This window comes from Pelobates fuscus, chromosome 5 (assembly GCF_036172605.1).
Source record: "Pelobates fuscus isolate aPelFus1 chromosome 5, aPelFus1.pri, whole genome shotgun sequence".
NCBI lineage: Eukaryota > Metazoa > Chordata > Amphibia > Anura > Pelobatidae > Pelobates > Pelobates fuscus.
In genome coordinates, this window is record NC_086321.1 from 268,947,809 (window position 1) to 268,963,289 (window position 15,481).

The 15,481-nt window shown below is 39.2% G+C and overlaps 1 protein-coding gene across 2 annotated transcripts in view; it reads left to right on the plus strand.

Moving 5' to 3' along the window:
- The window catches only part of TMOD1 (tropomodulin 1), a 93,795-nt gene that overhangs the window by 64,890 nt on the left and 13,424 nt on the right, over positions 1-15,481 (plus strand). For both annotated transcript variants that reach the window (XM_063455283.1, XM_063455284.1), the window contains exons 4-5: positions 4,513-4,632; positions 15,036-15,125. In XM_063455283.1, coding sequence (XP_063311353.1) covers positions 4,513-4,632; positions 15,036-15,125 — 210 coding nt within the window. The remainder of the gene's footprint in view (positions 1-4,512; positions 4,633-15,035; positions 15,126-15,481) is intronic.

The window sequence follows — 15,481 nt, forward strand, 5'->3', positions numbered from 1 at the left end:
TTTACTGACGAAGAACTAAGGGCAGCCATAAAATCACTCCCCAAGCGCAAATCCCCGGGCCCAGATGGCCTCTCGAATTATTATTGCATCAAATTCACGGACCAATTAGCCCCTCACCTCTTACGACTGTTCAATGATATTGCAGACTGGCAAAATGCCCCGGAAATGCTAGAAGCTTTTATTGTTACTCTGCCAAAACCTAACAAACCCCACACACACTGCGCCAACCTGAGACCAATCTCGCTTCTCAACTCGGATACTAAATTGTACGCCAAAATGTTAGCTACAAGGATCAAAGCACTCTTTCCCACGCTCATCTCCGCTGAACAGGCAGGGTTTGTGCCGGGCAGGCAGGTGGGGGACAATACCCGCCACTTTCTAAATCTTATTGACTGGGCAAACCACTCCTCTCAACAGGGCCTGGTGCTGGCATTGGACGCCGAAAAGGCGTTCGACCGCTTGCATTGGGGATATATGGAACAAACCCTGGCTAAAATGAGTCTTCCACAGACCTTTCTAAAGTATCATGGCCCTTTATCAGTGTCCATCGGCAAGGGTCTTTAGCACCGGCTTCCTGTCAGCGCCCTTCACCATACAAAATGGCACATGCCAGGGCTGTCCTCTATCACCACTTATCTTTATTCTATACCTCGAACCCCTAACACGACTTATAAAGGATAATGCACTGATCCAAGGCCTGTCAACCCCGGGTGGCACACAGAAGTTGGCTTTATTTGCCGACGACATACTCATGTTCATAACGCATCCCGTCAGCTCCATCCCAGCACTGTTAGAACTACTCAGAGAGTACAGAGAGGTTTCAGTCTATAAGAACAACACTGCCAAGACACAAGCATTACTGATCAATCTTCCACACCAAACACAAGCACAACTAACCTCCGAATACACCTTTGACTGGCGCAAATCATCCCTCACATATCTGGGGATCAAACTGACAAAAACCCACCAAGCCATCCCTAAAGAGAACCACTACCCTGTAGTACACAAAATGCGAATGACCCTGGAAAAATGGGAGAACCTAGAGATCTCCTGGTTGGGCCGAGTAAATACAATTAAAATGATGGCTCTGCCTCATATCTTATACCTCTTCCGCACGATTCCAATATCACTTCCTAATAAACTGATCAAATTAATGCAATCGGTTATTAATGCACATGTCTGGAAACAAAAGCCCCCAAGAGTAGCCCAGCGCAACCTAGGCTTTCCCTTCACCAAAGGGGGCCTGGGCCTACCTGACATCAAAACCTACTATAGAGCCACATCTCTAGCACAGGGCGTACACATCCTGAGACTCAAGGATAGCTCCCAAAAGCCTCTGTGGCTAACGCTGGAGGATGCCTACCTGCACCCACACAACACGTCCCGCATATTGTGGACCAGTGCCCCGGCCAAACCTGATGGGGCATACCTATCACACTGCTCCCGTTTCCTGCTGAGCTCATGGCGGACTTGGAGCCACCTGATTATGGACCCGCACCTGCTCTTCAGAGAAGCGCCACTAGAAGCCATGACCATTTTCTCCCCAGACCTACCCACAGTGAGCTGGATAGCCAGGGGCAGCCAGGGAGGGAGACGAGATCCAAACGTTCCCTGATCTCCAGCGAAAATTTTCCCTACCCCAAAGGGACATGTACCTCTCTCTTAGAACAAAAAGCATATTACTACCCCACACGTGCAGAGCAAAAGAAATGCCCAAAGACCTACCCCTGCTAATCACTCAGGTCCTCTCTACTAAACTAGGGAAACCCCTGTCCATGTGCTACAATGCCCTTCTGGAGGGTCAATCAGGTGAAGTACGATCCTATATGACACAATGGGAGGGAGAGGTAGGCAACCAACTGACACTGGCACAATGGTATGAGGCACTGACAAACACGAAGAATGCTTCCAAGGAGGCATACTGCTAAATAGCCATGAGATGGTACCTGGTACCACACAAACTAGCAAATATTTACAAGGGTTACTCCGGGCTCTGCTGGCGCTGTGAGGGGGGTGTGGGTACCATGTTACATGTGGTTTGGGAATGTCAGGCATTAGGAGCATTCTGGAAACAGATACAAGGCCTTATTGTGAGCACTACCGGCCTCCTGATTCAGTTGAGACCAGAACATTACCTGCTACATATGATACCCGGGCTCTCACTGCACCCCCATAAGAAAGTACTAATAAACATACTTACGGTAGCAAAAATTCTACTAGCCCAAAACTGGAAAAGCAAAGCAGTACCCACCATAGTGGCAATTACAGAGAGAATGGATGTCATAAGCTCCTATGAGCGTATGGCTAACAGGATCCAGGGTCAGGGGAATAAATACGACAAAGAATGGGCAAGCTGGGTACCCCATGCTTCAGGCATTACCGATCACAAACCAGACCCGTCCAACTGTTGACATAGCACCCAAAGGTGCTAACTAGAACGTGCAGGCACTGGGTAGCAAGGCTGGGGACTCTAAGTCTCCACTCCAAGTTAAACTTACCTTCCCCCCCATATGTTCCTGTTCTCCCCAAATAATGCCAACACAATACCGAATGCACACAGACCGAGCCTCGGTGTGAGGCTAAACTAGTTCAGGAGCAAATAGCTAACCATTATTTGTTTGTAATAAGCATACAATAAATGTTAAATACTGTATAAACTGTAACAATCGAATGGCAGCAATACTCGTATCGCAATGACATGTATACCTGGTGTAAACAAAACTGAATGTAATGTATGCTTATTCATGCTGTTGGCAAAATAAAGACTATATATGGAAAAAAATAAATAAAGGGTCAGTTTATAAAAGTCTGAATAATTACAGCATTGGTGCAACAGTGCACACTGGATGCTTCCCCATGATTCCATGTGCATTCATGAACTGTGTGCAAGGAATCATGGAGCCTTTACATTTGCTTCGGATACCGGGCTAAATTGTATTTATTGGAAATATTATGTGTTTTAGTTGGTGTGATGATGTGCTAGTGGAAGTTCTTCTTTAAACACTTTTGTGCAATGTGTAGTATTTCTGTTGCTTTTGGCGAAGGTCATCTGTGATCTTTTTGCTATGAACACCATCTAGGGTTGCTTGCTGATGCTGCTTATTGATAGTCTGCCATCTGATGTGTGCAATACTTACCAGCAGAACATTTTCTAAATCAGCATTGTTCTTTGCCTTGAATTGTGTCATCTCATATTTTAATATTTATCAATTTCATCACGGGCTATTTGGAAAGAAAGTCACATTTATACAAGAGATAGAAGTAGATAGAAAACACAAGCATAATCTATGCATCGCTTAATGACAAACGTTTCACTTATTTTTTGTTAGTTTCTCGTCTTTTGAAAAAAAGAATGCAAAAAATAAACAAAAATTACATTTCATTAGAAATGTTAACCAGAATTGACTCTGCATTAATCACAGTTGTTGTATTCTTCTGCATCTTTTCACACTTCTTTTCATTTCTGGTTTTTAATGTATTCTTTTGTATTTTTTTTCTTTTTCTTTTCATGAGTGAAGGAGTGATGTCCCATATTACTCATGTTCAGTTTTCATTTCTATTTTCAGTGATGACTGTAAAAATAGTTAATTATATATATATATATTTTTATTTAGATGATCATTCTGTATATCCATGATATTCTTTTGATATAAATGAAATAAGTCATGTTTAGAAATTTAAAACTTATGTTAGGTAGAGAGAGGCTTGCAATTTGATTAAACACAGAGTTAACAAATATATGTGTCAACCTTTCTAATTCAGACAACAGTGAAGGGACAAAGCAATTTGAGCAACATAGCAATTTCAGCTTAATGAAGTGGTTTAGTTGTATAGATCATGCCCCTCAATATGGATGAGACTCAAACAGCTTCCTTATACACTTCCTGAAAAAGAGTTTACATTTGTTTAGCTTCCCTTATTGCACAGTGTGTTTAATGTGGCATCTCTTACTTCCTGCTTGTTAATTGCTTGTTAGAACATGCAGCAGCCTCTTGTGTGTGATTAATGTTCAATTAATAGAGAAGAGATAACTTCTTAAGTAAACATGCGGTGCTGTAAGATCTGATTGAAAATTAAAGCATTTTGTCAGTTACAGCCAGAGGGGTGTGGCTAGGGCTGCATAAACAAACACAAAAAGTGATTGAACTCCTAAATGGAAGAGAAGGGAACAGTGAGCCTACAGGGGCATGATCTATACACAAAAACTTCATTAAGCTAAAGTCTTTTGGTAGTTAGAGTATCTCTTTAACAAAGTCCATACAGACAGCCAGGGAAAAGTTGAAAACAAATCCACCAATCTTGTTGATATAAACATTCATGTTTTTTTTCCTAAAAGAAAATTAGTCCAAGTTCAGTTAAAATTTTGCATGTTTCTTCCATTAAACGGGATTACTCATAGTTGGTATGAGTATTATTTGTATTATTATATTTTGTTGAATTTTAAACCATACTGGCTTCAATGTGCTGTGTTAACAAAAATGTATAATAATAAAAAAAAATATTTCTATGCAGGAAAGCCATGGATTCCTAAGAAGACGGTGGTTGACCCTGTTTTAGAAAATGTAACTTTGGAGCCAGAACTAGAGGAAGCTTTAGCCAATGCGTCTGACGCAGAGCTCTGTGATATTGCTGGTGAGTTGTAGATTGAATGAATTATGGATCGTAAAAGGTTGTAAAATTATTAACACTACAGTTTTAAAGACCCTCCTCTAGAGCTGCCCCCCAAGTGTTGGTAAAGAAAATAAACAAAAATAAAATAAAATTACTTACCTTCTTTCCAGCGCCGAGTCTCCTTTGGCTGCCCTGACCTCCACCTCGTCTGATGTCATACTGGAGGTTTAACTCTGTTTAATCTATTATAAGGTAGTGAGAGTTGTACTCCAGCATCTGAAACAACAGAAGCCATAAGCCCAATTTGGTAAAGAATAAACCTTGTTTCCCAAGTCAACAACCTGAAAATGACAATGTCATTAAAATGGTAAATATAAAAACAATTACTGTTTGAAGGAACACTCTGGGCACCATAACAACTTAATTCATTGAAGTTGCTATGGTGCCAGGAGGTCCTGGCTACCATCCTACCTTTAGAGGTTAAACGTTTACAAATAGTTTAACCCAAAGTGCGTCCACACTGCCCCTTGCCTTCTGGTGATGGTCCGACACTTCAATGGACTGGGCACCACTAACAGGCTGAGAGTCTCAACCCATCCTTAGCTCCCCATCCACAAAACTGTGTGAGAAAGGTATGTACCCCTTTATCTCTGTGTCTTCATATGACTGTTTCAGTAATAATGTAACAATATTGAAAATAATGCATTCTCTCTCTTCGTGGATGTTTGAGCTGGGAGCCATAGAACCGATGACAAATTGGGTGCAGATAGCAAATATTGTGATGGGGTCAAGCGGTTTACTGGGTTTGTCATACATTTTCCAGTTAAGCTATTTTGTTCTATAATTTGAAATTCACTTTGAATTCCCAACGGTTCCCACTTTAGTAAATAACCCAGATTTTGTCCTTACTTTCTATTATTAAGAAAAGGCTAGAAAAAGAGTTTTTCCTGAGATTCTAAAAACAAGATAATTTTTTAAGATTAAAACTTTTAAAAAGTTTATACTGGAAACCAAGGGAAAAAAAACAGATAAATTTTACGGGTAAATTGGTCTGCATTTTTATTTATTCCAAGTACCCTTATTAGGCAGACTGTAATTAAAGGAATTCAATAGTGTTAAAATACAAATCTGTATTCCTAACACGATAGTATCCTATCTCCCCCTCCCCCTCCTTGGCATATGAATGGTTTATTTACTCACCCAATTTCAGCGCTGATGTCCCTCGGCACTGGGTAGGGCTCACCTCCTCTGACGTCATCCGATGTGGGGGGGACCTAATCCACATGTTAGGGAAGTGTTGCCAGCACACTAGGCCTTCTCCATAGGAAAGCATTGTCTCATTGTTTCCAATGGGGATTTCACTGACGCTGGATGTCCTCATGAAGAGCGTGAGGATGTCCAGCTGGGTTTAAGAAATTCAGAGTCCTTTAGAATCCCAGAAGCTCCTTTAGTGGCTGTCTGATGTTTTACATTGCAGGACTAAGTTGGACAGGGAAACTGCACCCAGACTACTTCAATGAGATGAAGTGATCTGAGTGCCTATAGTGTCCCATTAAATTATCTAAAATTGTAATCCTGCTACCAGAGCAGTACTGCTGAGGGTCAGTCATCTGCTACTTTATGTACCATGAAGCAAGACAGATTGAAAACAATGAATGAAGGGTAAAGAGGTTTTGTTGAATGTCGTTTGGGTCTTATTAGAATCAAACTAATTGGAAGTGCATCTTTAAATCATAAATGTAGAATATTTTTTTTCTATCCCCTATTGCCATTTGCCTTTATTTGTATTTATTGTCTTTTCTTCATCGTGCTAAATCTCAATATCTGGGTGGCTCCATTTTGTTCTCCTTTGTCCATGATGTCTGCAGTTTGCCCTACAAACAAAAAAGGATTACTGTAAAAGCAAAGCCTGCAAAGTGGCAGGGCAGCTTTAAGCAAATGATGAAAGCAGTATTTTGTTTAATCTCAATTAACATTCTCTGTTGGTTATTCGTATAACATAACATAACATCTAGTTATTATGGTCTTACATACGAAGTTTCCAAGTAGCACAGTTTTGGTGTTAATATTTTTTTTAAGTGAATAACCATGCTTAGTGTTCCACCAATACACACATTCATATCAGAGACTGCGGACATTGAAAGATTCCATCTGTTTGAAATACTTAGGTAGCATCTCATGTATTAGCGTTTTGTTGTCATTAGGAGCAAACTAATAGCAGTAATAGCTAATAACAGTAGTATCAGAGCGTACCATATAATTGGTAATAGGGTGTATATTGCCCAGTATTAACATAGTGTGTATTGTATGTTCAGTGTATGTGCTTGTGTGTGTATACACATTGCAAGTACAGGGTACGTTCTGCTAGTAATTGTATAAAATCATGTGTTTGCAGTGTGTGTGTGTATATATATATATACGTATAAAAGCTAATAAAAGGGTGCACTCAAAGATCTTTAACCCCTTAAGGACACACGACATGTGTGACATGTCATGATTCCCTTTTATTCCAGAAGTTTGGTCCTTAAGGGGTTAAAAAACAAAACATGTTTAATTAATCACAAAATTACATAGGTGTCTGACCGACGTTTCGACCCGTTCGGGTCTTCCTCAAGATCCACAATTTTTTGGTCATTTATATATATATATATATATATATGTGTGTGTGTGTACACACATGCACATACACTGCGAGCACATAATATAATACAATTAAAAGCAGAACGTAGCACATACTTGCAATGTGTACACTGCCAGTGTTTGAAGTGAAATTAGAGGACGTACAACCACATCCAATAATAAACAGACAGTAAAGACTTTGTTGTGACAGTAAAACGTACTAAAAATACGTATTAATGGATTTCCAGATCTGATCAGCTCTACCTCACCTGCATGAGTATCCGTAGTGCTACAATCACTGTGTATCATTTTATCCGTCCTAATTCACATTTCCAGCCAGTCCTTTTTATCATACTCAAACTATATCTGTTTCTTCCAGTTTTCTTCATGCTCCATGACATCATGAACCTTTTAGAAGCCTCTGAGGGATTGTAAGAAATTGCTTTCAGTACATCACGTTAATGTTCTGTAATGTTGTGCTTCTTTTCCAAAAATAAGAATGCAGGCCGTCTCCAGCTTCTCTTGCTAAAGAAGGAAAAAAATTGGCCTTGCTTTGTTTTTATGGTGTTATGCTCTGCTATCCTGCGGTATAATGCTTGCTGTTAATGTTATCTTCTCTGTGTACGCAGTCAAGATAGCTTTGCTTTGTGTATACAGTTCTTGTTTATATTTTCTATTTAAAGGACATCATTTCTCAAGTGTTGCCATATATGCCAGTTTTGTTTGAGAAAACCTCATCGCCTCTCACTCTATTTTGTCTTCTGTCTTATTTCATACTTCGGTATAGCACTTGTGTCATTGTGTTCGGCTCACAGAGCATTATAGGAGCTGTAGTCCACCAACAGCGGGAGAGTGCTGTTCAAAACCCCCAGGCACTTTTTCCTCCCCATCTATATTCCACTGTAGACCGAACAAGTAAAAGTTGTTCCATGTGCTCTTTGAAAAGGAAAGAACTATGTCACCTGTCCTCTCCCTAGTTCTAACTGCTAATAATGCTTTTTTTCTAAAGATGAAAAATATATTTCAACTGGATTATGTGTGTCAGTGAAACAACCAGAACTATATTACCCGTCAGCCAAGAAAAACTATTTTATTATGACATTGTGTCCCACAGACACACACAACATAAATTTGTGGTGCGCTTCATATGTAATGATGCTAATATGGCATTGTAATTCTCATCCTAGCTACAATGCCTTTTATAAGATGATAAGGTGACACATGACAAGCACCTGAAATAGATCATGTCTGTCAACAGGCTGTGCTTGCTGGCCAAATCCCAAAGCATCCAAAGCATTGAGAGTCTCCGGGACTTAACCAATAATAATTAGGACACTTATGGTAAACGGTCCCCCCCCATTCCCTCATTACACACACTCTACTACATGGCTTACAGTAGCCCAGGTGCAAGTCTGCAAATACTTGGTCCTTCTTCTCATTATTTGATTGTGAGATTGGGGGCAATTTATGTACTAATGGGCCATGGGTTTCCAATTCCACAATGCCCACATCCTGTATCTCTGTATTAGTCATAGGACATGGAGTCCATTTGTCATAGGTACCCTACCCTCCACAAATGCAATGTATTCCAATACGGGTACCCAGTTTTTTCGTCCCAAGAGCCATATTAATTTGGTGTGACAAGAGATATCCAATGCCTTACATATATTGGGTTCCAGTGATTTTGTATGATTCCCTTCTTAAATGTCTGAGTGCTTCTTGAGACTGATGGGAATTCTATTCCAGGGCTACAGCCACATCTCAATGCTTCCAAAATTCATTCTGCCCCCTCTTATCAATGATATGTAAGGTCAGGTACAAAGGAGAGTGAGACACCATATTTCCCTCTGTCTAGCTTCTTGTCCGGCCTTTGATAAGTCATGCAGTAAATCCATATTGCATGGGGTTATATGGTACTGTACAACAAGGTGTTTGAAAACATAACTTATTCTTTGACGTAACAGGCAAGTTATGTAGTTATAGCTATATTTCAAATATATAGGGCCTCAGCTGCATATTGTTAGACCAGCTTTTCAAAAGATATTTCAAAAATGTTTTCAAAATATTACATTATCAAAAATATACAATAAATAAAAAAATATATATCAATATGTAAAAACATACAAATATTACAATATTTTTTCAAAATATGAAATCATCTTAAAAGTTTATTCAAAAATATAAAATCGGGGGTATAGATAGAAACATTACTGTTCTGCATCACCTGCATATCTGCACTTTGAAATATTAATGTGTGGCACAGACATCATGTTTCTACAGCTATCCCAGAATTCCCAGCTTGACATGTAAATAAGCACAGACAGGCATTGTGTTTCAGATTTCACACTGAATATCTACAAGTACCCTTAGCTAAGGTTAACTGTTTTAAACACAGCATTTTTCACACCGCTTTTTTATTAAAGTGACACTACGGACACCAAAACAATTTCAACTAAACAACTTCATCTAAAAGATGTTGTTATGGTGCCAAGGGCCCTTGGAGGCACTTTTATTTCAAGGGGTTAAACCATTCCAATCCCCCGCAGGCGGCATCTAGCTTCTGAATTTTCAATTGGTGACTCCTAATTCAGTAAATTGGCTTGGAAAAAAACATACCTTTTCCAAACCAGTTTAGTGAATATGGTGTCACATGACCGTTCTCAGCCAATGAGCGGCACCCCTTGTTTCCTGAATCGGAAATTTCTGAAGCCGCCGGGGGAGTATGGGGGGGGACGAAGAGGGGAGGAGAAGTGGACATCTCTGCTGGAGGCAATTTTAGGGTTAAACTGTTCGAGAATGGTTTAACCCCTTAAGAACCATAACAAATTAATTTAGATGAAGTTGTTTTGGTGCCTGGGGTTTCCCTTTAATCATCCATAGTTGCAAGTGAACAGGAAAGTCTGCGCCCAATGTCCAGTTTGAATTATGCAGTTGACGCACAACAGTAATTTTTCTATCGGCATCAAATTGTGGGTAGTTTTATTGGGGGGGTCTCACCACAAATTATTTAGCACATATTTATATTTTAGATTACAAAAGCAGCAATATAGTATTGTACTTTGGCAGTGATTTTTATAAAGCAGCAACATATTAAACATAAATAATTGACAGACTACATACCATTAAACTATTAGTATTTCAGACATACTGTAGGGGTCATCCTCTCTTTTTTTAAATATAGTATGACAGAGATGCAAATACAATGCATGGAGTATGTTTGAGCAGTTAGCATTTACAAAGTGTTACGGTACATAGTTTGATTAATGTGCTTGCGGTGACTGTCCACCTATGCATTTTGCTTTGCAAATCAAGTTGCGTCATTGATATAATGTGTATCCAAGTGGTTTGTCAGGTTCTTTACATGTTTTCTGCATGGCAAATACTTTGAGGAGCATGCAGTGCTGGAACTGTGTGTGTTGTTTGTACATCAATACATGGATTATTGAGCATTTATTATTGGTGGTCTTACTGCATTAAGAGAAACTAGTTAAACAGACATATGGGTGGAAAAAAGTATCTGTGTTTAAAAAAAATAAAAAAATTCAGAGAAGTTACAAGTGGGAAATATTTGTAAATAATCTGTTTAAATTGAAATTTCTTGTACATGAGGACGTATAATATAAGATATGTAAATAGATTGAGTATGAAGACAGAGACATTGCTGTAGAATTTTGTTTTTACACATCTTACAAAAGTGAGTACACCCATCACATTTTTGTAAATATTTTATTATATATTTTCATGTGACAACACTGAAGAAATGACATTCTGCTACAAAGTAAAGTAGTAAGTGTACAGCCTGTATAACAGTGTAAATTTGCTATCCCCTCAAAATAACTCAACACACAGCCATTAAGTGGAAATGTCCAAATTGGGCCCAAAGTGTCAGTATTTTGTGTGGCCCTCCATTATTTTCCAGCACTGCCTTAAACCTCATGGGAATGGAGTTCACCAGAGCTTGACAGGTTGCCACTGGAGTCATTTTCCACGCCTCCATGACGACATCTCGGAGCTAGTGGATGTTAGAGACCTTGCGCTCCCCCACCTTCCGTTTGAGGATGCCCCACAGATGCTCAATAGGGTTTAGGACTGGAGACATGCTTGGCCAGTCCATCACCTTTACCTTCAGCTTCTTTAGCAAGACAGTAGTCATCTTGGAGGTGTGTTTGGGGTCATTATCATGTTGGAATACTGCCCTGCGACCCAATCAGAAGGGAGGGGATCATGCTCTGCTTTAGTATGTCACAGTACATGTTGGCATTCATGGTTCTCTCAATGAACTGTAGCTCCCCAGTGCCGGCAGCAATCATGCAGGCCCAGACCATGACACTCCCACCACCATGCTTGACTGTAGGCAAGACACACTTGTCTTTGTACTCCTCACCTGGTTGCTGCCACACACACTTGACACCATCTGAACCAAATAAGTTTATCTTAGTCTTATCGGACCACGTGACATGGTTCCAGTAATCCATGTCCTTAGTCTGCAGGTCTTCAGCAAACTCTTTGCGGGCTTTCTTGTGCATCCTTTTTAGAAGAGGTTTCCTTCTAGGACGACAGCCATGCAAACCAATTTGATGCCGTGTGCGGCGTATGGTCTGAGCACTGACAGGCTGACCTCCACCCCTTCAACCTCTGCAGCAATGCTGGCAGCACTCATACGTCTATTTCCCAAAGACAACTTCTGGATATGATGCTGAGCACGTGTACTTAACTTCTTTGGCCGACCATGGCGAGGCCTGTCCTGAGTGAAACCTGTTCTGTGAAACCGCTTTATGGTCTTGCCCACCCTGCTGCAGCTCAGTTTCAGGGTCTTAGCAATCTTCTTATAGCCTAGGCCATCGTAATGTAGAGCAACAATTCTGTTTTTCAGACCCTTAGAGAGTTCTTTGCCATGAGGTGCCATGTTGAACTTCCAGTGACCAGTATGAGAGAGTGTGAGAGTGATAGCACCAAATTTAACACACCTGCTCCCCATTCACACCTGAGACCTTGTAACACTAACGAGTCACATGACACCGGGGAGGAAAAATGTAGAATTGGGCCCAATTTAGACATTTCCACTTAGGTGTGTACTCACTTTTGTTGCCAACAGTTTAGACATTAATAGCTGCGTGTTGAGTTATTTTGAGGGGACAGCAAATTTACACTGTTATACAGGCTGTACACTTACTACTTTACATTATAGCAGAGTGTCATTGCTTCAGTGTTCTCACATTAAAAGATATAATAAAATATTTACAAAAATGTGAGGGGTGTACTTACTTTTGTGAGATACTGCATGTTCTAGAGCAGGCATAGGCAACCTTCGGCACTCCAGATGTTTTGGACTACACCTCCCATGATGCTTTGCCAGCATTATGGTGGATGTAGTCCAAAACATCTGGTGTGCCGAAGGTTGCCTATCCCTGTTCTAGAGATACACTAATTTTGAAGCATGTTGCACACTGTTGGAACAGGTAGGGTATTTGCAGCTCACAGGGTGAATATAAAAAATGTTAAACTGAAAGAATAAAGCTGCAAGAATACCTAGAAAGAGTAGCAGTAAAATTGTGTTATCTGTAAAAGTTGTAATAGGAAGTTTGCATGGTGGATGTTTGTATACACTGATGGCTGTGAGTGATGTGTGTTGCTCTCCATGGAGATGCTGAACTTTCCCCATAGAGATGCATTTATTGAGGAGATGCTGACTGGCCAAGCCTATGTTATTATAAGGAGAGAGAATGGTTAATTGAGTGGTAATATTGTATAGATATGGGGTTCTATATATAAAATGAGTGGGAAATATTGTAGTGGTATGACCATGCTGACATTCTTTTTGTTTTGGAGTGTCTTCATTTAGGGTGAAGCAAGTGGTCACTGATGTCTAATCAAGAAATTGAGTCTTTCATTTGTGGAGTATTGTAGGCCTCAATTTAATATGGACAAACTCTTCAAATTATTTCATATTTTTGGACAAACTTTTCAATATTTTAGGATGGTATGAGAAATATATATATTTTAGATACAATATATATTTGATGTTTTAATATTTTGAATAACTAATTTTCAAACTTTTAATACAAATATAAAAAAATTTCAAAAGCTCATCCAAATATTAAAACATGTAAAAAGCGCATCCAAAAATATTAAATAAGGCCATATACATCTTTTTTTGTATATTAATGTTTTGTAAGTGTAATTCTTCACCTGTAATGTAACATATTGCTGTTGATGTAGTTCCTAAGTTGTTACACACATACCTGACAACCTGTTTATATATATTGTTTATATATGGTATGTACCTCATTGAGATATATATATATATATATATATATATATATATAATAAATTAAAAAGAGATGCACTCTAAGGTCTTTAGAAGAAATCACTAAGGTCTTTAGAAGAAAAAATGCCCTGGTGCAATCCCACGCTGAGTATAGACAACAAATGAAAAAGAGATGCACTCTAAGGTCTTTAGAAGAAATCACTGGTATTTAATATCCAACAAAGTTACATAAATCCGATCAAAGTTTCGACCTCTTCAGGTCTTCCTTAATGTATTGTCTATACTCAGCTTGGGATTGCACCAGGGCATTTTTTCTTTATATGTAGAGGAGGAAGACCTGAAGAGGTTGAAACGTCGATCGGATTTATGTAACTTTGTTGGATATTAAATAACAGTGATTTCTTCTAAAGACCTTAGAGTGCATCTCTTTTTCATTTATTGTCTATACTCAGCGTGGGATTGCACCAGGGCATTTTTTCTTTATATGTAGACAACATGAAAGGGTGAGTGCCACTATACTTATATATAAATATATATATATGTTTTATATGAAAACCCTTTAAATGTGGCACAGCTCTTTTTTGTCAGTGAATGGGCTCATTCTTTATTTGTTGTAATAAAAAAGAGTTAGATTTGTGGTGGACTGAACAGTATAAGAACCAAGTAGTATTTTTAAAATACCTAGCTTAATTGTTTAAAAAGGGTTACTTTAACCCTTTGATGCGGAGGACCTTTTCTGTGTAAAATGCCCTATTGGGCACCGCTCTGATTGCAATAAAACCCGGTGCTAACCTCCACACCCCGTCCTCATGTCACAGGCTTTTCAAAGAGAGGCCTGTGATTGGACCAATTGCCAGCTCAGAGCGCATGCGTACTCTCCAAACCAGTGAGGGTAGGTGCTCTGCCTGCAAGGGGAATATTTTAATGTCTGTTGGCAGCATTAGGCAGCCCGGAACAGAGTTCTTGAATGCCAATGTCAAATATGCTGGGGTGCAATTTGCACCCAGCTCCCAATTAAAAAGATCTCTGGATGTGTTTCAAGCAGAAACACTGCACATACATACTCCTAGCACCATGACCACTTACGTTCCCTGAAGTAACCCTTCAAGCTACATATCTATTTAGCTTCTGTGTGCTAGCAAACTGTAAAAAAATAAAAAAGCAAGGAGTTGAACAACGAGCGATAATTAAAAGGAAGTGAACAAGAAATTGTTAGTGCAGATCGAGAAAGCGCAAGAGAAATGTACAGACTACAGTGATGGGGGTCATACATCTCCTGTAAATATTAGCGTCAATGTTTGGTGGGACCCGTGCCAGTACTTGAGATATGAGGTTAGCAACAGCGATTGATTATTGGGAACTCAGAAGGTGAGTCTTTTTATTTTAAACTCAAGCTTGATTTGCTGAAATTCTAAATTGCATATTTAATACTAAGCCTACAAAACATAGATACTATTTAAGCTGGTAAGACCTGCACATCACTAATCGAATGCTTTCTATGTTCTGATTTGAGTAATGATATGTTATATTTTCCCAGCCATCCTTGGAATGCACACACTTATGAGTAACCAGCAGTACTATCAGGCGCTCGCTAGCAGTACTATCGTCAACAAAGAGGGTCTAAATAGTAAGTCTAAATTGGTTAAACATCTTAAACTGAACGTTAAGCATTTTTTTACAGACCGTACATGATGTTTCATAGATGTCTATGTATATATCGTTAAGTGTTTCTTGTGTAATATAGAAGGTAAACATAGATTTTCAGGGGACACATATAACATTACATACCAATGTTAAAAAAAGGACAGCATGGAAAAATATGTATTTAAAGTGACAGTAATGTTTAAACTGAAGTTATGTTTATGTAAAATAGCACTCGTAGAGATTGGGAAGTATATATATATTTATATAACAAAGCTAAGGAACATGCCTATATTTAGTTTGAATGCTAAAGAAAGGCTATATTTTATGAAAGCTCCCATC